Source organism: Mesoplodon bidens, assembly GCF_964165515.1.
Source record: "Mesoplodon bidens genome assembly, chromosome: 2".
Lineage (NCBI taxonomy): Eukaryota > Metazoa > Chordata > Mammalia > Artiodactyla > Ziphiidae > Mesoplodon > Mesoplodon bidens.
The window spans coordinates 149,104,333-149,128,826 of record NC_138177.1 but is presented as its reverse complement, the minus strand read 5'-3'; the positions used below and the strand labels follow the sequence as shown (position 1 = coordinate 149,128,826).

The window sequence follows — 24,494 nt, the reverse complement described above, 5'->3', positions numbered from 1 at the left end:
ATGAGAAAACTGAGATTACAGAGGTTACATAACTTACCTAAGGTCCCCTAACTACTAAGAGACACAACCATCCTGAACCTCTCCTCTGAATTCCAGACTTGTTTACCCAACTGTCAACTTGATATCTCCTGATCTCCCATCCCCAAACCTGTCCCATATTCAGTCTTCCCCAATGTAGTTACTGGCAATTCAATTCTCCCAGTCATTCAAGTCAAAAACCTAAATAAGGGGCTTCCCTGGTGGCGCAGTGGTAGAGAGCACGCCTGCCGATGCAGGGGACGCGGGTTCGTGTCCCGGTCTGGGAAGATCCCATATGCCGCGGAACGGCTGGGCCCGTGAGCCATGGCCACTGAGCCTGCGCGTCCGGAGCCTGTGCTCCACAACGGGAAAAGCCACAACAATGAGAGGCCCGCGTACCGAAGAAAAAAAAAAAAAAACCTAAATAAGAGTCATTCTAGATTCCTGCTTCCTTGTGCTAATATCCCACACCCAATCCATTAGGAAATTCTATTGCCTCTACTTTCAAAAATATCCAGAATCCAATTACTTCTTTCCACCTACACTGCTACCCACAGTCCAAGCTCTCTCTAGATGACTGCAATTGCCTCCTAACTTAATTTTCCTCAGTTATAATTTACAAAGCTTCAAATAGGTATATAATGAAAATAGAACCCAGGGCTTCCCATATCACCACTGAATCCTACTCCCCTGAGTAAGTAACAATTATTTTACTGTTTCTTCTACTTACCAACACAGCTCTAGCTAACATACTTATACTGCTATTTCTGACCTCCTACTGACTTTCCAGTGTGGAAGCTGAGGGTTCCACCCTCTTAAATTACTTCCTTTCAAATATTGGGTAAAAGACAATTTTGGGTAAAATCAATACTTAGGAGAAAAAAAAACTCAGCATTTACATTATTATGACTGATTATAATCACTACTAAGCCAAGTAATATATTATAATTACATTTTATTTCTTGCACAATTTTTAATGTTTTGCCTAATTTTTCATTTGCTTAGTTACTATATGCCTACCATTAATTCTTCCCAAAGCCTCCAAGAGAATTGTAAAATTCTTCTGAATATCAATATCCACCATGTCAAACACATCTGGAAATCCATGAATTCTTTCCTTAAACCCCACTCCCCAATATTTCTCCTGGAGTTCTTGATCCTCTCACTCCAGTTTGGACTGCTTATTCTCTAGACTGTTATCCAGCAGTCACCCTGGGTCTTGCTATCATCCTTCTTTCCAGATCTTACACCTTCCTTTTTATTTTTACTTAGTTGTTTTGTTTACCCCCTTGTTTTTGATGGGACACATCCCCCAGAAGCTTCAAAAGAAAAGCTTTTGCAAGGGCAAAGTTTTCAAAATGTTGCATGTCTGAAAATGTCTTTACTCTCATGCCTGACTGGTAGTTTGACTGGATACAGAATTCTAAGTAGGAAATAATTTTCTCTCAGAAAGCATTGTTCCATTGGTAGAGCTTCCAGAGCTGGTGTTGAGAAGTCTGATACCATTTTAACTTTCAGTCTTCTATATGGCATCTCGTTCCCCCCCACCCCTACCAGTGGAAGTGCTTAGAATCTTATTTTTATTGCCCATATTCTAAAATTTCATAATCATATGCTCTGGGGCGGGTCTTTTTTTTCATTCATTGTGCTGGGCACTTGGTAGGACCTTTCACTTTGGAAGTTCATGTTCTTCAGTTGTAGAAAATGTTCTTGTATTAGTCAAAAACAGACTTCCTAGATTGATCCTTTAATTTTCTTATCTTTTCTCTCTTATTTTCCATCTTTGGCTTTTCTCCATTAATGGATGATTTCCTCAACTTTATCTCCTTGGCCTTCTAGTCAAATGGTTTAAATAAAACCATAAGTAAATAATCATATAGAACCATATATAAATAAATAAATATATTTAAAAATTTCCAAGAATCTTTGTGGTTCTCTAATTATTCCTATTTTATAGTATACCATTCTTGTTTCATAGATGCAGCTCCTTCTCTAACCTCTCCTGGAAGGATATATATTTAAAGATAGTAATTAGAAGGTTTTTTGGTAGTTACATTTTAAAGTTTTCTTCTTTTACTTGGGGCTCTTCAATTTCTCTAAATCCACCAATTTCCTGGCAGGTGGTGGGGGTGTGGGTGGGAGGCAGATGATTCCTACCTGCTTAAGAGCCACGTGATAGAAGAGGACTAGAAGTCTCAAGAGCCTCACCATTCAGTATGCAGACAATCCCTTCATCTCCCTCTTCTCAGTATAACATTCCTTCCCCATCTGCTGTCAGATGCTTTTAGCATGCTTTTAGATGCTTACCTAGTATGAAGGTAGGTAAGCGTTCTAACATTCTGGTTCAATTTTTTCCCCAAAATAAAAATTCATCTCTTGTCAGGGTGGGTGAGACTTAACTGATTAGTTGCAAAGAATGGGGATGGTGACTTTTAGGCCCTGTTATCCCTGAAAAGACTTTCAATAGTCCTCCTATTTTCAGCCCAAGCCTGACATCCACCTTCAGATCCAGAGGTGAACTGTAAGTTTTGTACATTTCTGTGATGCAAACTGGCTTGCTTCTATGTAGTATCTGCTTCTATAGATACTATTTTATAGGCACTGGAAATATTGGGTTGGCTAAAAAGTTCATTCGGGTTTTCCATAAGATGTTACGGAAAAACCCGAGCGAACTTTTTAGCTAACTCAATACAGTGGTGAACATTATAAAGTTCTACCCTCAGGGAGCTCACCCTACCCTGGAGGCTATAAACAATAAGTAAACAAATGAATAAATATTTTCAAAGATGATAAGAACTATAAAGACGAAGCAGAATGAGGGGATAAGTAGTGATATTGGATGGCTATTTTAGACAGGCTAGTCAACAGAAGTCTCTATGAGGAGGGGATAGCTCAGAAGAAGCATGCCAAATGATTCTGGGATAAAGACATTACTAAAGGAAACGGGAAAAGAAAGTACAAAGTAGGAAAGAGGTTGGTGTATTTGAGAAACAAAAAGGTCAGTAAGGGTGGTGGTTAGGATGGTGTAAGCTACAGGAAGAGTGATCAGAAATAAGGTCAGAGAGGCAGGCAGGACAAATTAAGGCCTTGTACATCAAAGCCCAGAGTTTAGATTTCATTTGAAGGGTAACAAAAAGTCACAGAAGGAAATTCAGCAGTGGGCAATGGTATGATCTGATTTACCTTTTTAAAGTTCAATCTGGCTACCATGGGGCAAGAGGGGAACTGAACTAGGATGCTGGCTTGTGGAGGTAGTAAGTAGTAGGCAGACAGGGCATATTTTAAAGATAATGCTAAACTACTTGAAGGTTTGAGGTAGGGTGTAAAGGAAAGATATTAAGGATGGCACCTAGGTTTTTGGCATAAGTAATAGATGAATGGCAATTCCATTTGCTGAGATGGGAGAGGTCTAGAAAGTAAAAAATGGGGGCGGGGTAGGAAGACGATCAACAGGGGTCCATAATACATACTCAATAAATGGTAGCCATTGTTTATATTAAAAATCATCTTCCATTATGTCAATTATATCTCAATAAATTTTAAAAAAATCACCTTCTTTCTGGGGTTGTACTACTTCACTCTCCACAGATGATGACATAAACAGTACTGAAGCTTATTCCACATTTTATTTTACAGAAACTTGCTGGTTATATGAAATTAGAACTTAGACTCAATTCCCAAGTCATTAGACTTTCTACCTTAGTACAGAGAAGAGTAAACAATATTAAGACCCCCCCTTACCAATATGCTAGTATTATAAAATTTGCTTTGAGGGCTATATCGACACTCTTTCACCTAGTTACTCACTAGGATTACAATGATAAAATCAAAAAGATGCACTTTAATCCATCATTTTTATTTATTTATTTAAAATACTTTTTAAAATTTTATTTATTTGGCTGAGCCGGGTCTTAGTTAAGGCATATGGGATCTTTGTTGCAACACACGGGATCTTTTAGTTGCAACATGTGGAATCTTTTAGTTGCGGCATGTGGGATCTAGTTCTCTGACCAGGGATTGAACCCGGGCCCCCTGAATTGGAAGCACAGAGTCTTAACCACTGGACCACCAGGGAAGTCCCAGTCTATCATTTTTAAATGCTTCCCATTTATTCTGAACAGCACACACACAGACACACACACACACACACACACACACACATACTCTGAGATAATATATTTTTCAAACCTGGTCATTTAAAAATTATTCAAGGGCTTCCCTGGTGGCGCAGTGGTTGAGAGTCCGCCTGCCAATGCAGGGGACGCGGGTTCGTGCCCCGGTCCGGGAGGGTCCCACATGCCGCGGAGCCGCTGGGCCCGTGAGCCATGGCCGCTGGGCCTGTGCGTCCGGAGCCTATGCTCCGCAACGGGAGAGGCCACAGCAGTGAGAGGCCCGCGTACCGCAAAGAAAGAAAAAAAAAAATTTTTTTTTTCAAGGACTTCTCTGGTGGTCCAGTGGTTAAGACTCTGTGCTTCCAAAGCAGGGGGCCTGGGTTCAATCCCTGGTCAGAGAACTAGATCCCACATGCATGCTGCAACTGAGACTGCATGTCGCAACTAAGAGTCCACATGCGGCAACAAAGATCCCACGTGCCATAACTAAGACCCAGTGCAGCCAAATAAATAAATAAATATTTTAAAAATAAAATAAAAATTATTCAACATTAACTCAATGTGATTTCTAACCTGGTCCATTCCTTTCTTTAACAAAAGGGGAAACGAAAGCCCAGAGGTCAAATAACTTGTCCATGAGAACACAATTAGGAAATCATGGAGTGGTGTTAAGTGCATAAGAGGAATAGTTGAAGATAAGGCTGGAAAAACAGATCAGACATTAGCTGTCAGCCTAAAGAATTTTTGACTCAATTCTGAAATAAATGGGAGCCACAAAAGGTTTTTAAGAAATAAGCTATACAATTAGAGCTATGTATCAGAAAGAGTGAAAAGTTGGGCAAAAAGATAGGAAAAATAACTCACTCCAGGCAAAAGTGAAGAGGACTGAATCGACAGATGCATAAAGGAAGGAATAGATGCAAAAGTCTTTGAAGATTTAGAATCAAGAGCTCAGCTTCTGATTAGAAGCAAGGAATAAAAGGAATAACCAAAGATGACTTTGGGATTTTCATAATGGGTAACTGGAAAGAGTGCTCTCTTTATAGCTGAGATTGGGAAAATACCCTGCCGTATCCTCATAGCATTAGCGGATATTAATCTGTTTCCTAGATGTTCAGTTTGCTTCCTCAGGAGACTGTCTGGGAGACAGCCCTCTACTTCTCTTCTATGCACCATGATATTACCCAGCACAGGGCTGGACTGAGTAGCTCCAAACAAATATTTGGTTATTTGAAAGCATATTCTTCATTTTAACAAAATGGCAATCATGTTGTTGCAAATGGATTCTGAAGGGGAGCTAAAACAATTCTGAAAAAATTTGGTAGATAGGAAAATAAATCCAGAATGTGGCCTAAAGAAAAGTAAGCATGAGAATGTGAACAAGGAGTCTAAAAGAAATATTAAATTTCTCATGGCATGAAGAATAACAAAGAGGTATGAGAACAAATCTTGGTACAGGTCCTCAAAAAGGCCATTGGGGAGTGGAAGTGAGCAAGGCATGGTATTGGGTTACAGATCTTGAGCATAAGACTTCCTGGCATAAACAACCTTATTCACAAGAGGCCCAAACTATCAGTCCCTGCACTCAACAAAGCACTTCATTGTTCTTTTTTTTTAACTGATAAATTAGAGCAACTGATGATAAAACAACCAATCTTAACTGTATCCATGTATTAAAAAAAATACATACACACAAACAAAATATACACACCTACTTGCCTCTATTGACTCGTCAGGCCCACTCCTTTCCTTCCAGCTAGAAATCTTAGAAGGGAGAAAGATAAAAGGAAAAGAGGAAGTAGGGAGATTGGGGTCAAGAAAAAGAGAGAAATAAAACTGCAGAAATTCAGCTCACTCACTCCTGCTGGGCACAAAATAGCTGTGCCAGCAGAGGACCAAGCCATGCCCAGAGGATTAGATGCCCACCATCTGGCAGGTCATACAGATACCCTTTTTTCCCAAGTAGGCCTTCAAAATCACTAATGCAGCAATTTTCTTTGTTTTTAAGTGGAAACCTTTTCTTCAAAATTCTTATATGGAAGTTCAATATAAAACAGATACAAAGTGAAGCTACTCTGGCTGGATGAAGCAAAAATGGAAACCAAAAGCCTCATCTGCTCAGCAGCCTCCCTCCTGGGGTCAAGCCCCTGAGGAGGCATATCTGTGAAAATCCTAGGGTTCCAAGGGATGGATTCGTCCCAATTTAAATCTCATAATCTCAGTATGAGGGAAAACTTTGGTTCATACTTCTGCCTCAACTTTTGCACCTATAAAAACTAACTAACCTATACTAACAGCTTGAAAATAGACTAAGAGCCATACTAACAAATAGTAACAAAAAATTTGAATTATAAAAAATATAAAGTATTAACAATAAATTTCTAAGACAACTTGAAAAGCATTTAGGAAATAAAAATTCTAAGAATTTTGAGACTGGAACATAGTTATGCATAGTTTGATATTTAAGGCATCCTAGGGAAATATAAAAAATGCTTCTACTGCTATAGTACTCCTCTGGTAACAAAAGCCAAGAGGACTCTGCTTGCTCTAGGCCCCTGGGAGGATAATTTCCTTTTGTTGTATTCAAAATATACAATGAAAGTAAAGACACAAAAACATGAAAGATATAAACAACAAGAACTTCTTTAAAAAGGTAATCCATGTCCATGCTTTTAACTGCACTATATTTGAGACAGATGGCTTATGCAGAACAAAAAAAGTCACCATCAGAGTGCAAACCCACCATGGTTAACAATAATCATAATAATTTTCATGCTTACTGTGGACTGTAACAGATCCATAGGCTTTATGTACATTATCTCATTTGTTGGTTTATTGTGAAGATCAAGATAGAATTAACACTACCTTTTACTTATTAGAAAACTTAGCTGACAGCAAAGAATATGATTTTTTGTATAAAAGGGAAAGGTGTGTCTTAGAGATAGGCTAAGAAAGTAGATCAAGGTGACATCAGAATAGGAATGGTATTCATCACACCACCACGTTTCTAGGCTGAAACACATATAGATTTAATGAAACAAGAGCAAAGATGTACATGGACTGTAGGCCAGGATGTCCAATATAGTAGCCACTAAGCTTCATGGGGTAATTTAAATTTAGTTCGTTGTTTGTACTAGCCACATTTCAATGCTCATTAGCCACATGTGGCTATTGGACAGCACAGATAAAGAACATTTCCATCATTTCAGAAAGTTCTATTCTATTCAACAGCATTACTCTAGCAGAAAACCCTTGAATGTATTAAAAACAGCTGCAGGGACCTCCCTGGTGGTCCACGGGTAAGACTCTGCGCTCCCAATGCAGGGGGCCCGAGTTCGATCCCTGATGAGGGAACTAGATCCCTCATGCATGCTGCCAAAAAAAAAAAAAAAAAAAAACAGACCACGCATGCTGCAATGAAGATCCTGAGTGCTGCAACTAAGATCCAGGGCAGCCAAAATAAATAAATGAATAAATTTTTTTAAAAATGACAAAAAACAGCAGCAGACCCTCAACAAATACTTGGTGAGTGAATGAATGATAAAAGACAGATGGGATGCAATGAGACATTTAAAAAACTAGCGAGAGAAAAGAAACTAATAATAATAGCTAACATTTACTGGGCACTTAACACAAGCCAGGTGCTTTATATGGACTAAATTAATCCTCAATAACAACTCTATGAGGGATTTACTGTAATTTACCTCATTATAGATGGGAAAACTAAGGATCTCAGAGGTTAAGTAACTTTCCCAAGACCCACAATTTGAATCCAGGCAGCTTGATCTAGAATCTAGAGCCTCTGTTTTTAATCATTATACTATACTATTCTACTTCTTATATAACAATTATATATTTTCCTTTTTAAAAAAAATTTTTGACATGGACCATTTTTAAAGTCTTTATTGAATTTGTTAAATATTGCTTCTGTTTCATATTTTGGTTTTTTGGCCACGAGGCATGTGGGATCTTACCTCCCCGACCAGGGATCAAACCTGCACCCCCTGCATTGGAAGGCAAAGTCTTAACCACTGGATCACAAGGGAAGTCCCTATAACAACTATATTTTTAAATTTTGCTGTCATGGAATAAAATTTGTTTAAAGTCAATCTTCCCATGCAATCACCAGTCAAGTTCATAGTGAAGAGAAGAAAAAAAAAAAAAGAAGTGGTGAATAAAAAAGATTGGCAGGGGCCTCCCTGGTGGCGCAGTGGTTGAGAGTCCGCCTGCCGATGCAGGGGATACGGGTTCGTGCCCCGGTCCGGGAGGATCCCATATGCCGCGGAGCAGCTGGGCCCGTGAGCCATGGCCGCTGAGCCTGTGCATCCGGAGCCTGTGCTCCGCAACGGGAGAGGCCACAACAGTGAGAGGCCCACGTACCGCAAAAAAAAAAAAAAAAAAAAAAAAAAGATTGGCAGGAAATACACCAAATGTTAACACTAGTTTGATCCCTAGATGCTACGATTAAGGAAAATTTTTATTTTCCTGTTTCTGCTAATTCTATTTTCTAAATGTTCCATAATGATAATGTATCCCTTCTGCAATAATAATAAAACAATAAAAATACTACTTTTTAAACAAGATGAAAATATAATCAGCTTAAGAATTCCTAAGCAGGGACTTCCCTGGTGGCGCAGTGGTTAAGAATCCGCCTGCCAATGCAGGGAACACGGGTTTGAACCCTAGTCCAGGAAGATCCCACATGCCACAGAGCAACTAAGCCCATGCACCACAACTACTGAGCCTACGCTCTAGAACCCGCAAGCCACAACTACTGAGCCCACGTGCCACAACTACTGAAGCCCACATGCCTAGAGCCCGTGCTCCACAACAAGAGAAGCCACCACAATGAGAAGCCTGTGCACCACAACAAAGAGTAGCCCCTGCTCACCACAACTAGAGAAAGCCTGTGCGCAGAAATGAAGACCCAATGCAGCCAAAAATAAGTAAATAAATTTATTTTTAAAAAATCCTAAGCAGAACATCAAATCAGCACTCAACCATCTCACTCTCAAACACTGTAGATGCCCCCTAACTGATCTCTTGGCCACCAGTCTCCCCAACACTAAACCATTCCACATTTGCCACCAGTTACCCTCTGTCATCTAGTCCCTGCTCAGAATCCAATATACAAAGCATAAAATAAAATATTCTTGGCTTTATGCAAAACATTTCTGAATAGTCTGGCCCAATGCTACCTTTCCATGTTTATCTACCAGTACTATCCCATCAAATCCTCTAGGAGAGGCATGATAGAAAGAGTTCTTCTAGAAGCATGGTAGAAAGAGCCACAGACCTCAGCCAACACATAATCTCTTGGCCTCAGTTTCTTCAATGGAGAATAGTTGTGAAGATTAAATCTTTTAATAGGTAAAGCATGCAGCATACGACAAAGACTTCAAGAAATGGTGGTTTTCTCATTGTTATTATTAGTCAAAAAAAAATCTTTTTTCAATCTGAAAGCAGTCACTGTTAATTAACTGACCAGATCACAAAAATAATCATAATAGGTATCTTAGTTCATCCTTCTAACAAGCTGTTGATCTGGTCCTCCCTGTTGCCAGCAACTCCACCTTCTACAGAACGGGTGGTCTTTTTCTTCATTCCACCTCACGAAGAAGATAATTTGAAGGGTCACAGGAAGTTGTTTGCTTCTTTGAAGCATTTTCCAACGGTATAGGTCTCATAAATCAGATCCTCCATGTAGATAATGCCATATTTACCAAGAGATCAGGCAATCAGTGTATTATCTGTCAGGGCAATTTGCTTCTTGTTGATTTTTCCATAACCACACCTGAATTCATTTATTGAGTTCAGGTTCGGTTACCCCCAATAAATATATGGTTCCACAGTCCTCAGCATGTTAAATGGAGCCTTGTTGATCTTAACAAAGGTGCCATTGAAGACTTGGCAAAGGTAAGGAGCTGTAACGTCTTTCAGACCTTTGGGCTCACACCACTGATACCTCTGATCCTGATGACAGATGCCAATTTGGGTTCCACAGGTGCATAGAAGTTGCCAGCTTTTCTTACCATCCTAGCCATTAGAATCTCAGTTCTGTACATCTGCCTATACTCTTTGTGATAGCACTTAGCTTCTTCATAGACAAGCTTCATCCTTGCCTTTTGAAGCATCTTTTGGGCAAACTTCTTTCCCAGGCACTTGGTCTTCAGCTCTGCAAAATTCCTTTACTTTTTCTTAAGGGTTTCTGGCACAGCAGGAACATTATTTTTCTCCTCATCCGCACCCTCCATAGCCAAATGGGTTTTTAATTCACTGACTCCTCAAAAAGCTTTGCGCTTTTACCTCTGTGCTTTATTTATTATTATTATTTTGCTCCTTTCTGAGTTCCTTCCCTATCTTCTAAAATCCTATTAAAATTCAAGTTCCAGGGACTTCCTTGGTGGTCCAGTGGTAAAGAATCTGACTTGGGACTTCCCTGGTCATGCAGTGGTTAAGAATCTGCCTGCCAATGCAGGGGAAATAGGTTCGAGCCCTGGTGTGGGAAGGTCCCACATGCCGCGGAGCAACTAAGCCCATGCACCACAACTACTGAGCCTCTGCTCTAGAGCCCGTGAGCCACAACTATTGAGCCCGCGTGCCACAACTACTGAAGCCCGTGCGCCTAGAGCCCGTGCTCTGCAACAAGATAAGCCACCGCAATGAGAAGCTGGCACACCACAACGAAGAGTAGCCCCTGCTCGCCGCAACTACAGAAAGCCCGCACGCAGCAACAAAGACCCAATGCAGCCAAAAAACTAAAATAAGTGTTCTCCTTAAACTGAAACTAAATCCTAGTCTTTAAAACAAACAACAAAAAAGAATCCGCCTTACAATGCAGGGGACGTGGGTTCGATCCCTGGTCAGGGAACTAAGATACCACATGCCACGGGGCAACTAAGCCCGTGCGCCACAACTATTGTGCTTGCGTGCCTCAACTAGAGAGCCTGCGTGCCACAAACTACAGAACCCACGTGCCCTGGAACCCGCGTACCACAACGACAGAGCCCACGTGTCCTGGAGCCTGTGTGCCACAACTAGAGAGAAGCCCATGAGCTGCAAGGAAGATCCCACGTGCTGCAACTAAGACCCGATGCAGCCAAAAATAAAATAAAATAATAAATCTTCAAAAATAATTCAAGTTCCAGGTTGAGTCAACCTCCTCCAAGAAAGCTTTGCTGACTCTGCCAAGCTAATATGATCTCCGACTCCTTTGAACTTCTATATCACTTAAGAGTTTACCCAAGCGGTAGCGTCCTGGCTGATTTTATTAGTTCTCTTTTCATGTATATAAGTCCTAGATCTCCAATTAGAGTGCAAATTCCTTGCTAGCAGACATTCCATTTTATGTATACCTTTTTGATGTCTGACATCACCAGGCATATACTAGATGCTCAAAAAATTGTTAATCTGATTTGTGGGTAGGGAAAAAAGTCATAATAAAATTACTGGGACTTCCCCGGTGGCACAGTGGTTAAGAATCTGCCTGCCAATGCAGGCGACACGGGTTCGATCCCTGCTCTGGGAAGATCCCACATGCCACGGAGCAACTAAGCCCGTGTGCCACAACTACTGAGCCTGCACTCTAGAGCACGTGAACCACAACTACTGAGCCCGCGCACCACAACTACTGAAGCTCACGTGCCTAGAGCCCATGCTCCGCAACAAGAGAAGCCACCGCAATGAGAAGCCTGTGCACCGAAACAAAGAGTAGCCCCAGCTCACCACAACTATAGAAAGCCCGTGCACAGCAATGAGGACCCAACACAGCCAAAAATAAATAAAATAAATAATTTTATTTTTTAAATAAATAAATAAATAAAATTACTGGCTGAACGTTTTTTGTAGTGGACTAGGAAGCCAATAATTCTATACAAAAGTATAAAGTTTCAAGTAAGCAGTATAATCTAATTCCATAATTTTCTATCACTGACCACACATGTAAGTCATACTTAAGTTATGTGATTTCTCTTTAGTCCAATATAAATATTAGCCTTAAACAACCCTAAGTAAATTGCACTTTTAACTTTTCCAACTCTCTTACACATATGCCCTACTTTAATATATATTGACTTAAATTTTCTTATTTGATTTCATTTAGAAATATACTCACCTCACTAAAAAGTCAAGATACGGGGCTTCCCTGGTGGCGCAGTGGTTGAGAGTCCGCCTGCCGATGCAGGGGACATGGGTTTGTGCCCCGGTCCGGGAGGATCCCACATGCCGCGGAGCGGCTAGGCCCGTGGGCCATGGCTGCTGAGCCTGCGCGTCCGGAGCCTGTGCTCCGCGGCGGGAGAGGCCACGACAGTGAGAGGCCCGCGTACCGCCAAAAAAAAAAAAAAAAAAAAAGTCAAGATAGGGACTTCCCTGGTGGCGCAATGGTTAAGAATCCTCCTGTCAGTGCAGGGGACACAGGTTAGAGCCGGGGTCTGGGAAGATCCCCCATGCCACGGAGCAACAAAGCCCTTGCGCCACAACTACTGAGCCTGCGCTCTAGAGCCTGCATGCCTAGAGCCCGTGCTCTGCAACAAGAGAGGCCACCGCCATGAGAAGCCCGCGCACCTCAATGAAGAGTAGCCCCCACTTGCCGCAACTAGAGAAAGCCCGTGCACGGCAAAGAAGACCCAATGCAGCCAAAAATAAATAAATAAATTTATTTTTTTTTAAATGTCATGAAGAACCTGGGGTAAGACAGGAATAAAGACACAGACCTACTAGAGAATGGACTTGAGGATATGGGGGGGGGGAGGGTAAGCTGTGACAAAGCAAGAGAGAGGCATGGACATATATACACTACCAAACGTAAAATAGCTAGTGGGAAGCAGCTGCACAGCACAGGGAGATCAGCTCGGTGCTTTGTGACCACTTAGAGGGGTGGGATAGGGAGAGTGGGAGGGAGGGAGACGCAAGAGGGAAGAGTTATGGGAACATATGTATATGTATAACTGATTCACTTTGTTATAAAGCAGAAACTAACACACCATTGTAAAGCAATTATACTCCAATAAAGATGTTAAAAAAAAAAGTCAAGATAGAGGGAGAAAGATTCATATACAGTAACCCCTTGGTATCTGCAGGGCATTGGTTCTAGGACCACCCCACCCCCTACCCTGCGAGGATACCAAAATCCACAGATGCCCAAGTTCCTTATATAAAAAGGCATAGTATTCACATATAACTACACACATGCATATACTCCCATATACTTTAAATCATCTCTAGATTACTTACAATACCTAATACAATGTAAATGTTATATAAATAGTTGTAAATACAATGTAAATGCTATATAAACAGTTGCTAGGCACAGCAAATTCAAGTATTGCTTTCTGGAACTTTCTGGAATTTTTTTCCCAAATATTTTCAGGCTGTGATTGGTTGAATCTGTGGATGCAGAACCTGCCGATATGGAGAGCTGATTGTACTGATTACTATAAAGTAATGATTATATAACCTTATTATACATACGAATAATTCTCCTTTAAAAAGGTAAACTATATCTCCTCAAGTGAGTGCTAACAGTTAAGAGTAGATAGCCTGGGGGCATAATTTTATTTTTATTTTCACTGATTTAATTATGATTCTTCCTAAACCAATTTAAGAAAATTAAATAACCACTAAAATCATCTTTCTTGGGAAAATTACCAATTCAGCAATAGGTAGAAACTGTTCTAATGAGCTGCTACTAAGAGTAAAGCAATTTGAGAGACATAAGGAAGTTGCCTTAATTTTTAAAAATATTTTATTTACTTATTTGTTTGTTTATCTGGCTGCGCTGGGTCTTAGTTGCAGCACGCGGGATCTTTTAGTTGCGGCGTAAGGTATCTTTTAGTCGTGGCATGCAGGATTTTTAGCTGTGGCATGCGAATTGTTAGTTGTGCCATGTGGGATCTAGTTCCCTGACCAGGGATCAAACCCGGGTCCCCTGCATTAGGAGTGCGGAGTCTTAGCCACTGGACCACCAGGGAGTCCCAAGTTGCCCTGTTAAATGCAGTTAATTACCAGAAAATTAAGTCTCAGTAGGTAGAAAAAGACCTAGAGCACAGCTAAATCCCAGCAAGACAGATTTAGCATGAAATCTTGAATCCCTCTTTTCAGCTTTTAATACTATTCTAGCCTCCAATAATGTTTCAGCTTTCTCACTGATCCCCAGAAGGAAGGAAAAGCCATTACCTAAGGATGTTGGGATGGGAGAGTCTATTCATGAGCTGCACTTCTTTCAGCATGTTTGCGCGGTTACTGCTCAACGTGTTCATCTTAAGAGCCATCACCTGGCCAGAAGCTCGGTGGCGCACCTAGAAAATAAAATGGGACAAAAAAAGAGGCTCAAGGGCGGCACCTATATATGAGGTCAAAGCCTCCAAGTGTAGAACATACCAAGATGTTTTACTGCCAATTTAGATAAAATAGACATGGTAAGGGATGTTTTTCTATAAACTCTGATTACATTACGGTCTCACTTCCATTAACAAAGATTTATTCCATCGAAGACCAAAATTGTTTCACATTAAGCTGGCTAGAAACACACTGTTAATAATACCTCAAGAAATGATGTCTTTAAAAAAAAAAAAAAAAACCTTAGGAAAAAATGGGGAAGATTTATTAGGCTGGTTTCTTAAGGCCAACATTGCTGAGTCTTAGCAAACTGAAAGGAAAAAGTCTCTTTTGTGGAATTTTAATTGCGCACAGAAAAGATTCATGCATAAGCCTTATATAACACATAATGAACTATAAAACTGTCTTTATAGGACACTAAACCCACATCCTCAAAATCTCCCCCAAGCACCATAAAATGTATATCTATAAGAAAAAAACATATTGCATGTTAAATACAGAAAGAAGGCAGTGAATCCTTTGGAGCTAATACTGTAGTAACCCAACACAAAGTACCTTATAATTATTTACACACACTCAAGTCAGATATAAAAACATGAGCCACACCACTCACACTATTACCCATATGCACAGAGCAAAGTCGACTTCTAAAACATTCATTCTCTGTAGATTCAATCTATTTTACATGTAAAAATATTATTTTATAATTTCAATGCACACTCAACAGGTTTAAAAAGAAACACAATACTTGTAAGAAAATTAACTATGTTTTCAGCCTCTAAATGTGGTGTCAGTAGTAGCAAAATGAGACTATCAGAGAAAATATTTTGCCTTACCCAAAAAAAGCTCAATTATTCACTTAGATATGTGTTTCCTACTGAGAAATTATGAATGAGGAAGTAGAAAAGTTATGAAGTACCAAGGACCTCATTACTTTCTGGTTAAAAAAAAAATCACTTCAGGGTTTCTCTGGTGGAGCAGTGATTAAGAATCCACCTGCCATTGCAGGGGACACGGGTTCGAGCCCTGGTCCAGGAAGATCCCACATGCCGCAGAGCAACTAAGCCCATGTGCCACAACTACTGAGCCTGCGCTCTAGAGCCCGCAAGCCAGAACTACTGAGCCCACGTGTCACAACTACTGAAGCCCACGTGCCTAGAGCTCGTGCTCCACAACAAGAGAAGCCACCGCAATGAGAAGCCTGCGCATGGCAACAAAGAGTAGGCCCTGCTTGCCGCAACTAGAGAAAGCCTGTGCACAACAACGAAGACCCAACTCAGCCAAAAATAAAATAAAATAAAAAAAGAATGATTAAAAAAAAATTCACTTCAGATCATGCACAACAGGGACTTGCTATGCAAAAATATCATCATCCTATGGACTTTCAGAGTATTGTTTCAGTATATTATTTCCAGTTGACCAAGTGGAAATTCCAGTAGAAATCATGACAATCTACTTAATTCTTCAGTCTCCAGAAATTCTTTGACATGACAATAGCCCCAGAAGTTTAGTATTAATATAGAACAGACATCACAGCTTATCTTAAAATTCAAAGAAACAATGCTTCAGAGTAGCCAGACACAAGAAGGGGAAGGAAGAAGCAAAACACTCAAGAGCCACAGGAACCCTGAACAGAAGAACTGAGGCAGAACACTGGCTGTCTCTCCCCTCTTCTAGATCACTTAGTGAGATTTGGAACCCAACTCTCTTCCTAGTGCATCAATGATTCTGTTGTCATGTACCTCGTGATTGATGAAAGAGAAGTGGCTTTCCTTTTCAAATCCTGCATGGATAAGTTAAAAGAGACATTTATATACAAAGAACACACTGACAGTATTTTTCCAACTCTATTTACAGAAAACATCTGTGTGGTAATAAGGGCTCTCCATTCTGAAACTCACTCCTCTTTTTTTTTTTTTTTCATCATCTGAAGACTATCACTGAGATTTTTTTTTTAAAGTCTGCTTTTAAGAAAGTTTAATATTGGGACTTCCCTGGTGGCACAGTGGATAAGACTCCATGCTCCCAATGCAGGGGCCCTGGGTTCGATCCCTGGTCAGGGAACTACATCCCAAATGCATGCTGCAACTAAGAGTTCACCTGCCACAACTAAGGATCCCATGTGCTGCAGCTAAGGAGCCGGTGAGCTGCAAATAAGGAGCCCTGGAGCCTCAACTAAGGAGCCCACCTGACGCAACTAAGACCCGGTGCAACCAAATAAATAAATAAATATATAAATAAAAGAAAGTTTAATATTAAAATAATGTGTGAAATTTAGGGATAAAAATCTGTTTCAGGGCTTCCCTGGTGGCGCAGTGGTTGAGAGTCTGCCTGCTGATGCAGGGGACACGGGTTCGTGCCCCGGTCTGGGAAGAGCCCACATGCCACGGAGCGGCTGGGACCGTGAGCCATGGCCACTGAGCCTGCGCATCCGGAGCCTGTGCTCTGCAACGGGAGAGGCCACAGCGGTGAGAGGCCCGCGTACTGCAAAAAAAAAAAAAATGTTTCAAACTAATCATAAAAAACCTTACTTCCGGGCTTCTCTGGTGGTGCAGTGGTTGAGAATCTGCCTGCCAATGCAGGAGACACGGGTTCGAGCCCTGGTCTGGGAAGATCCCACATGCCGCGGAGCCACTAGGTCCGTGAGCCACGACTACTGAGCCTGCGCGTCTGGAGCCTGTGCTCCGCAACAAGAGAGGCCGCGACAGTGAGAGGCCCACGCACTGCGATGAAGAGTGAGTGGACCCTGCTCGCCGCAACTAGAGAAGGCCCTCGCACAGAAACGAAGACCCAACACAGCCATAAATAAATAAATAAATAAATAAATAAACAAACCCAAAACACCTTACTTCCTTAAACAAGTGATGAACATGTCCATAACATTGTAGTTGTCTTTCATTTGCATAAAATATTTTTCTTCTTTCTTCTTAGCCCCTCAAATTCTACCTATCTTTGAAGGCCACACTCAAATATCCCCTTCCTCTCTGAAGTCTTCCTTGACTCTCTCTAGGAATTATTTGTGGTATCCCTCTTTATACTGCCTCAGAACAACATTCGGAACACCAGTATACCACTCATCACATAGTTCTGTACATAAATACCTCCTCGCTAGGCTATAAAGCATCTTCAGACCAGGCTCTATGTTGTATTTGTCTTTGTTTTGCAGTGCATAGAAGGCCTGGCACATCATAAGGGTGCAGTGAAAACAACAGCAGCAACAGTTAGTTAAATGATACTTCTAATGTACTTTCTAAGGCCAGTGAAACATTTATTTATCCAGGTAATTTCTTTGGGGGGTGGTGCTTTTCTTTGTTTATCTTTTTTTGGTGGCAGAGATTTGGGGGGAGGATGCAAACAGAAAAGTAGTAGTATAAGATTTGGCTTAAATTTTCTGGAGTTTACCATCTAGAAAGGGACAAACAATAAGCTATATGACTAGTCAGATAAGAAAGAGAATAAAGAATCAAATACATCATGAGAGGTATTTATATGAATGTTGATGCACTTAGGGAAAAACTTCATGGGACTTCAGTGACATCTCCAAGAATTAATAGATTTGGATAGATTTTTTAAAGTACAGAACAGACTACAGGTGATAAAGAAAAAAGTACCATCAAATTTAGAGGTTCACAGAATATACGGAACCTGCCTAAATGCAGGAGGATCTTCATTCCAAGTTGTCAAAACCAGGAAAATTAATTAGCCCTCAAATCTACTTAGATTTTCAGATTAAAGGGAAGGCCTATTTCTGCCTAAGTTTGTCCTCTACACATAGATCATTGTTACTACTACTAAGAGGATTCCCAAGAGATTGATATCTTTAAATATCTTTAATTTTTTTTTAATATATAGAATTGTCATATGATCCAGCAATTCTACTTCGGGGTATATACCCAAAATAATTGAAAACAGGGTCTTGAAAAAATATTTGTACACCCAAGTTCATAGCAGCATTATTTACAATAGCCAAAAGGCAAAAGCAATCCATCCATCGACAGATGAACAGATAAACAAAATGTGGTATATACCATAATGGAATATTATTCAGCCTTAAAAAGGAAGAAGATTCTGACACATGCTGCAACACGGATGAACCTTGAAGATATTATGCTACGTGAAGTAAGCCAGTCACAAAATGACAAATACTGTATGATTCCACTTATATGAGGTTCCTAGGGTAGTCAAACTCATACAGAAAGAATGTAGAGTGGTGGTTGCTAAGGGTTGTGGGGAGGGGAGGAATTTGGAGTGGTTTAATTGGTACAGAATTTCAGCTTTGCAAGATGAAAAGAGTTCTGGAGAGTGTAGCACAAAGACGTGAACTGAACTATACACTTAAAAGTGGTTAAGATGGTAAATTTTATGTTATATATACTTTATCACAATTATAAATAAAAGAAGGAAGGTAAAAAGAAAGAAGGTAAGGAAGAAAAGAAAGAAGAGATGGAGAGAAAAGAGGAGATGTGAGGAGCGAAGGGGAAGGGAGAGGATCACCAAGGTAAGGAAATTACTACCTCTCCTTGACTTTTAAACTCATCTGATGCTACCACAGGATCTTCAAATCCATTTTCTAAAGAAGAGCATAGCAGAGTGGTGAAGTACTCGAGCTTTGGAGATGAGCAGACCGAATCCAAGTTTTAACACTTAAACGATTAGAGTGACTTCTCATTGAAGTCTTCTGTTGTAAAATGAAGAGAATAATAGTCTCTGTCTCACATGGAGGATAAAATGATGTTGTTATGTTAGATAAACAAAATAATGTGTATAAAATACTTAACACAGTGCTTGGCACATAGTAAACATTCAAATAAATAGGTGTTGTTTTTAATAAAAACAAGAAACTATATGTTCATAAGAATTTAACATATCAGATGAGTTTGAGATGATATAGAAAATGTACACTTGTAATTTTAAGTAAAAATAGCAATATTCAAATCTGCATATGCCCCGAGATTGTTTATTTATTACAAAGGGGAAAAGGTACCTTTACAGTGGAGAGGTCTGGCGGCTAGCACTTAACCAAGGGATCTTATTTAGCATTACCGAAAGTAAGACATGCAACATTATCAAAAGTAAGACATGTAACATTATCAGCCTTCTGATACAATGTATTATACTTGCCAAAATGTTTAACTCAAATCTAATTATAAGAAAAAAATTAGACATATTCAGAATATCTAAAAGACAACTGGATGGTACTCTTCAAACAAAGTGTGGGGGAATATTCCAGATTAAAAGAGATTAACAGTCATAACCACTGAAATGAAATGCATGAAACCTTGATTAGATTCTGGATCAAAAAAAGCTATAAAAGACTTTTTGGAGGCAAACAGGAAAAAAATTTTTTAATGGAATTATTTTTTATTTTTATTTTTAAAAATTTTTTTGCTGTGCCCTGAGGCTTGTGGGACCTTAGCTTCCCAGCCAGGGATTGAACCCAGGCCCCGACAGTAAAAGTGCTGAGTCCTAACCACTGGACCACCAGGGAATTCCCAGGGAAATTTTTAATAGGGACTATATTAAATTATTTTACTGAATTAAGGTTAACTATCTAAGGTATAAATAGTGATACTATGGCTTTGTAGGAGAATATATTCTTGGAAGATACATACTAAAGTATTTAAGTGTCATGATGTCTGCAATTTGCTTTCAAGTGGTTTGCCAGAAAAAATACAGAGAGATAAAGCAATGTAACAAAATATTAATAATTGGTGATTCTAGTTGAAGGGACTTACAGAGGTTTATTGCATTACTCTTTCAATTTTCTACAGATTTTTAAAGTTTCCATGGGACTTCCCTGGTGGCGCAGTGGTTAAGAATCCGCCTGCCAATGCAGGGGACAGGGGTTCAAGCCCTGGTCCGGGAAGATCCCACATGCCGTGGAGCAACTAAGTCTGTGGCAACAAAGCCACAACTGCTGAGTCCGAGTGCCACAACTACTGAAGCCCGTGTGCCTAGAGCCTGTGCTCCACAACAAAAAGCCAATGCAATGAGAAGCCCGCACACCATATACCCTGAGAAAACCATAATTCAAAGAGTCATATACCACAATATTCATTGTAGCTCTATTTACAATAGTCAGGACATGGAAGCAACCTAAGTGTCCACAACAGATAAATGGATAAAGAAGATGTGGCACATATATACAATGGAATATTACTCAGTCATATATTTGCAGTGAGGTGGATGAACCTAGAGTGAAGGTCCATACATACAGAGTGAAGTAAGTGAAGTAAGAAAGAAAAACAAATACCATATGCTAACACATATATATGGAATCTAAAAAAAAAAAATGGTTCTGAAGAACCTAGGGGCAGGAAGGAATAAAGACACAGACGTAGAGAATGGACTTGAGGACATGGGGAGGGGGAAGGGTAAGCTGGGACGAAGTGAGAGAGTGGCATGGACATATATACACTACCAAATGTAAAATAGATAGCTAGTGGGAAGCTGCCACATAGCACAGGGAGATCAGTTCGGTGCTTTGTGTCCACCTAGAGGGGTGGGATAGGGAGGGTGGGAGGGAGACGCAAGAGGGAGGAGATATGGTATATATGTATAGGTATAGCTGATTCACTTTGTTATACAGCAGAAACTAACACACCATTGTAAAGCAATTATACTCCAATAAAGATGTTAAAAAGAAAAAAGAAAAAAGCAGCAGCCCGAGCACCACAACAAAGAGTAGCCCCTGCTCGCCTCAACTAGAGAAAGCCCGCGGGCAGCAACAAAGACCCAACGCAGCCAAAAATAAATAAATAAATAAAACCAGTGTTGAAGATGACTTCAAGGTCTACAAACAAGGGAACAAACCACAAACTAAAGGTCAGTCAAGTGTGTGCATGCAGCCTGTAAGTAACTGGAAGTAACTGATAATCTTTCATTAGACTTTTCAGCCACATTCAAATAATAGCAAATACTATCATCTTCTATATACAAGGCTCTGTGCTAGATGTTGAGAAGGCTCTTACAGATCAACATGAGACATCAGTTTGTCAGATATTCCAGCAATCTTTGTCCCCAAATTGCAAAGTTATCTTGTTGCTCTCCAGCTTAAAATTCTTCAATAGCTCACCACTACCTGGGGAATAAAGTCCAAACTCCTTAACAAAACTAAATCCATCTTCTGCTCCCTGTATATTCCCACTATCTTCTCCCCTCACCTTTAGTTATTACATACTAATATTTGTAATTCTTTCCAAAGGTATCACCCTCTCCACACTTACTTGCCTTGACACATGCTATTCTCAATGCCTTGATGTAATCCTCAACCCCCTGAGCCCTATCCCAATCTCCCTTCCAAAATCCCTTCAATTATTCAAGATATAAGAAACATCACTTTCCCTGGGAAAATCTTACTTTATTTCAAGAGAAGTTGGATGGCTCCACTCTGTTTTCTTAGTACTCTGTTCTTATTTATCTCTGTTACAGCACTTGCATATTGTATGCTGTTAGTCTACCTATCTATTTATCTCCAATATACCTAAGGGCAGTTCCAATTCAAGGTGGCAACTAGAAAGATCCTGAACTTACCTCCTCCCTGAGACACAGAATCTACAACTGCATACGGAACAATTTCCTATATGCCTAAGAGCAAAGACTGCCTTATTCATTTCTTTATCCCCAGAATAGTTATTCAGCTCCCCCCCTCCCCAAAACGCACATTCTGACAAGCAGGACTTCTTCTCATATGGACAAATCTAGATTTTTGTCAAAAATTGTTAAAAGGTAAGCAGGAAAGAAAAGTATGGCAATTATTACATAACTATCAACAGACACTGGTAGACTCTAGAATAGAAAAAGCAGATTACAGGTTATATACAATCCTATGTCCATTAGCTACTACTCTATCCATTTTTATTCCATTCAAGTAAGCATATTAACATGCAAATGAGAGTGACAGTAAATATAGGGGTGCCTCTAATTCAACTCTAATTTATATTTTTAAAATTAAATTATTTGCATATGTTGATACTTTAACCATTTTAAATAACAAATCACATGGAATAACTTCATCCTTTAGCAGTGTGGTATGAAACCAAACTGAGAATCTCTTACCTGGCAAAGTGCCTAGTATTTAGTAGTTGACTGCTCAAAAAATGTTTGCTGAATTTAAATGGATAACTTGAGTCGGGATGGTTATTTTCTAGAGGGGGAGAAAAGCATAAACCTCTGACCAGCTCAGAGAAGTAATAAGGGGAGAATTAAATAACAAAAAAAGGACAACAAGGTAAGAACTGTAACAAAGTAATTAATCATTAAATTAACTATTAGATGAGTGGCTTAGGACTTAGAGCCAAGAAGTCACAGTGAGTGTATAATAAGTATACAGTAAGCTGGTATAGCAACATTAGTATTAGGCAAATAAAGTTTAAAGCAGTAGTTTTCAAAGGAGGCTGTAACATCTCACTTCAGAGGTGTCTTTGAAGTTTTCAGGTGAAGTGTTTTGGTTATAACAATGATTGGGGGCAGGGAGTGTTGCAGGCCTGAGATGCTAGACATCCTGTAGGTATGGGATAATACCGCACAAGGAAGCATTGTTCCATGTCCAGTATGAAATGCAAATGTCTTACCAGACACTCATGTAAATAAAGAACATATTTATTATTACCTAAGCTTGGATTCTAACTGCATTTTACATAAAAACAAAGTCATCTTGCATAGTTTTAAAATATACTGAACTTCCTAGGAATGTAACTACCTGTAGATTGAGGAAAATTGCTTTTTTGTTTTGTTAAAAATATCATTAAGAATTGGTCAACATTTCAGAAGACCAGACCACCAATGGCAATGCTGCTTCTGAATCCCAATGTAACACATCTGTATCAGAATCCATTTGTAGTTTTTATATTCATGGTGATTTATTTAGCCTTTATTTTTAAAAATCAAATATATAAATAAAAAGTGGGGAGTCCTGGTGGTCCAGTGGTTAGGACTTGGCGCTTTCACTGCCAGGGGCCCAGGTTCGATCCCTGGTCAGGGAACTAAGATTGCACATGTCACGGCCAACACAAAAGTACAACATGGACAAATAAGAAGTGTGTTTTTGTTTTGCCCACAAATAAAGTTATCAATGTGACTACTCTGACAACTTTTTTTCCTGATGGAACATTCCGGTTAAATGAACATTTAGAAAGAAACACTATGATAAAGTTGGCAAAGATATATTATACCTCCCTGTTTTCTCTCCTTAATCAGTCTGTAGTTTGTCCTGGCAAGCTATTCCTATTTCAGCTGAAGTTACCTCTTTCCCTTATCACATACAAGTAAGTCTAGCCTGTTATTACACTTTTATTCCAATATTCACTGGCATCTCTGCTCTTTAATTTTTCCCCTTGCATGGAGTGGCTTCTGTCCTCTCTTAAAACTAAACCTGTCATGTTTAGGAAGGTAAAAGCATCTAACCACTTTACTATGTCTTCTAGCATAGTCAGGCCCCAAAATGTGTATATTGAAATCATTTTTACTAATTTAATTTTCTTTTACTTTTCGTTTATCATACAGTTAGGGTATCATGTCAATGTTATATAATTATAAAGCAATACTACCAAAGTTACCTATCGATTTCATTTCAGGGTAGTTAAGAGTTATGTTTTAAAAAATTGCTATTATAGCTAAATTTATAGCACTTGCTACATACTAGGTTCTGCTGTGTAACTGCTTTAGAGGTATTAACTCAGTTAATTCTCAAAATAATTCTGTGAGATATGTATTATTAATATTTCCCATTTTACAGCTATGGAAACGGAGGCAAGGGGAGATTAAATGACTTTTTCAAGATGAGAGACCTAATAAATGGCAGAGACAGAATTTGAACCAAGATAATGCAAAGAACATTCGGCCTGACAGGGTTGAAAACAAGTGGGTTAAGGAAAAAAGCACTGCGTGCACACTACATAGTAATTATTTTGTCAAGAAATAATAATCATGATCTTGTATGTATCTAACAACATACCCTTATAATATACCAAACAAAAACTGACAAAATAAAAGGCAAATTTGACAAATCCAGAATCTTCATGGGATATT

The 24,494-nt window shown here is 39.6% G+C and overlaps 1 protein-coding gene and 1 pseudogene across 5 annotated transcripts in view; both read right to left on the bottom strand.

The window, feature by feature from the left end:
- TESK2 (testis associated actin remodelling kinase 2) overlaps window positions 1-24,494 on the bottom strand; it is a 134,366-nt gene that overhangs the window by 55,368 nt on the left and 54,504 nt on the right. For 3 of the 4 annotated variants that reach the window (XM_081225800.1, XM_081225801.1, XM_081225802.1), the window contains exon 3: window positions 14,304-14,425. In XM_081225800.1, coding sequence (XP_081081926.1) covers window positions 14,304-14,425 — 122 coding nt within the window. Of the gene's footprint in view, window positions 1-4,206; window positions 4,264-14,303; window positions 14,426-24,494 lie in introns of those variants that run through there. The other variant, XM_081225803.1, reaches the window with a different exon arrangement.
- On the bottom strand, window positions 9,646-10,384 carry LOC308612172 (large ribosomal subunit protein uL30-like; annotated as a pseudogene). The gene has a single exon. The product of its transcript is annotated as a large ribosomal subunit protein uL30-like (transcript).